The following is a 1,473-nucleotide window of genomic DNA, read 5'->3' as shown; positions in this document are numbered from 1 at the left end:
TGCCACCATGCATATATCTTCCTTTTGTTGCCAGGCTCCTCATCTTCATCACCCGAAGACCAAACCTTATGATCCCTACGAACTTGAGCTACACATGATTTCACTTTTTCCTTATCCTTATCTTCCATCTCCTGATCCATTCTAAGATAGAATGCTTTGTCTTTCACCACATTTGCTTGCAGACTCTTGCAAATTGATTTTCCTTGTGACAGACAAGAACTCCATCTTTGTTGTCTTCGGTAGTAGTACCAGATTCTGGTGATTTGTTAGTGTGCAGAATTTCCTTGTGATTGAAAATCACCTGAGGAACATTCTGAGGCTGAGGTTGGAGATGAGGGTTTCTGGGATATCATTGATGATTGATCGGGTTGAAGTTTCGGTTGAAAGGTGGATTAGTGAACTGCTGATTATTGCGAAAAGTGGGTGGTGGGAGTCGATTGAACTGTTGACTGACAAGGGCTATGGCATTTTGGAACTCTTCTTCATCATCTAGTTCTACATCTACTTCATATGACTGTAGTAAGTTGTCATATGGATGTTGATATGATGACTCTCCGAGATAGGGATACAGAGGTTCTTTGATGGCATACTGAGGAGCTTGATCCATTAAATCAAGTTATCCACCCACATTTTCACATTCTTTTAACACTGTGGATTCTTGAGCCTGAAGTTCACTGTAGAGTTTGAATAGTGAAAGAGTCTGAATCTTCCTATCTCCTTGAACTATCATTTTTGCAGTCGTCCAATGTCTTCCTAACCCATTCAGAAACTGCAGATTGGTTTCATGCTTGCTTCTAACGGTACCGGCATTTGAGAGTTTAGTGATTATGAGGTTGAATCTCTTAAAGGAGTCATCAAGACTTTTACCAGGTAGATCTTTCAAGTTGGTGAACTCGTTGAGAGCAGTAGTAAGATTCTTGTCTTGGGATTGTTCAGAACCTTGGTAGACATTTTTTAGTACATCCCAAATTTCTTTGGCAGATTCATAGTTGATGATGATGTCAAAGTTGTCTAGAGCAATGGAACATGAAATTTCATTGAAGGCAATTGCATCTTTCTCCATCCTTTCGAGATCATCGTTGGTAGGTCTGTTTATAGTCGTCGGACCACCTCCAAGTCTTGCTTCAGCACCATAAACTACATTGGGACTGAGAATAGGGACATGAGGTCCTTCTTCTACAGCTCTCCAAACATCTCTTCCGAGTCTCTTTAAATATCTTTCCATTCTTTGGGACCAATGATGATATTCACTTGCAACAAGTATTGGAGCTCTATTAGATCCTCCAATATTGTTTGAAATGTTTAAAGAATAAGCTTATTCAATTTTTCCTTGTTTTAATAAGATTTTAGTGGTATAGAAGGACTTTTAAATCAGAGTTTAGTGGTATAGAAGGCCTTTTAAATAAGAGTTTAGTGGTATAGAAGGCCTTTTAAATCAGAGTTAAAAAGACAACTACTCTAGCTCTGATACCA

The 1,473-nt window shown here is 38.9% G+C and overlaps 1 protein-coding gene across 1 annotated transcript; it reads right to left on the bottom strand.

The window, feature by feature from the left end:
* Positions 1-616: 616 nt before the first annotated feature.
* Positions 617-1,225, bottom strand: LOC145164390 (uncharacterized). The gene has a single exon (XM_079083114.1). The coding sequence runs from the start codon at positions 1,223-1,225 to the stop codon at positions 617-619; it is 609 nt and encodes a 202-aa protein (XP_078939240.1).
* Positions 1,226-1,473: the final 248 nt, after the last annotated feature.

The sequence above is a fragment of the Lactuca virosa genome, chromosome 3 (assembly GCF_052849685.1).
Source record: "Lactuca virosa cultivar CGN04683 chromosome 3, Lactuca_virosa_CGN04683_v6, whole genome shotgun sequence".
NCBI lineage: Eukaryota > Viridiplantae > Streptophyta > Magnoliopsida > Asterales > Asteraceae > Lactuca > Lactuca virosa.
This window is presented reverse-complemented; position numbering and strand designations above follow the sequence as displayed.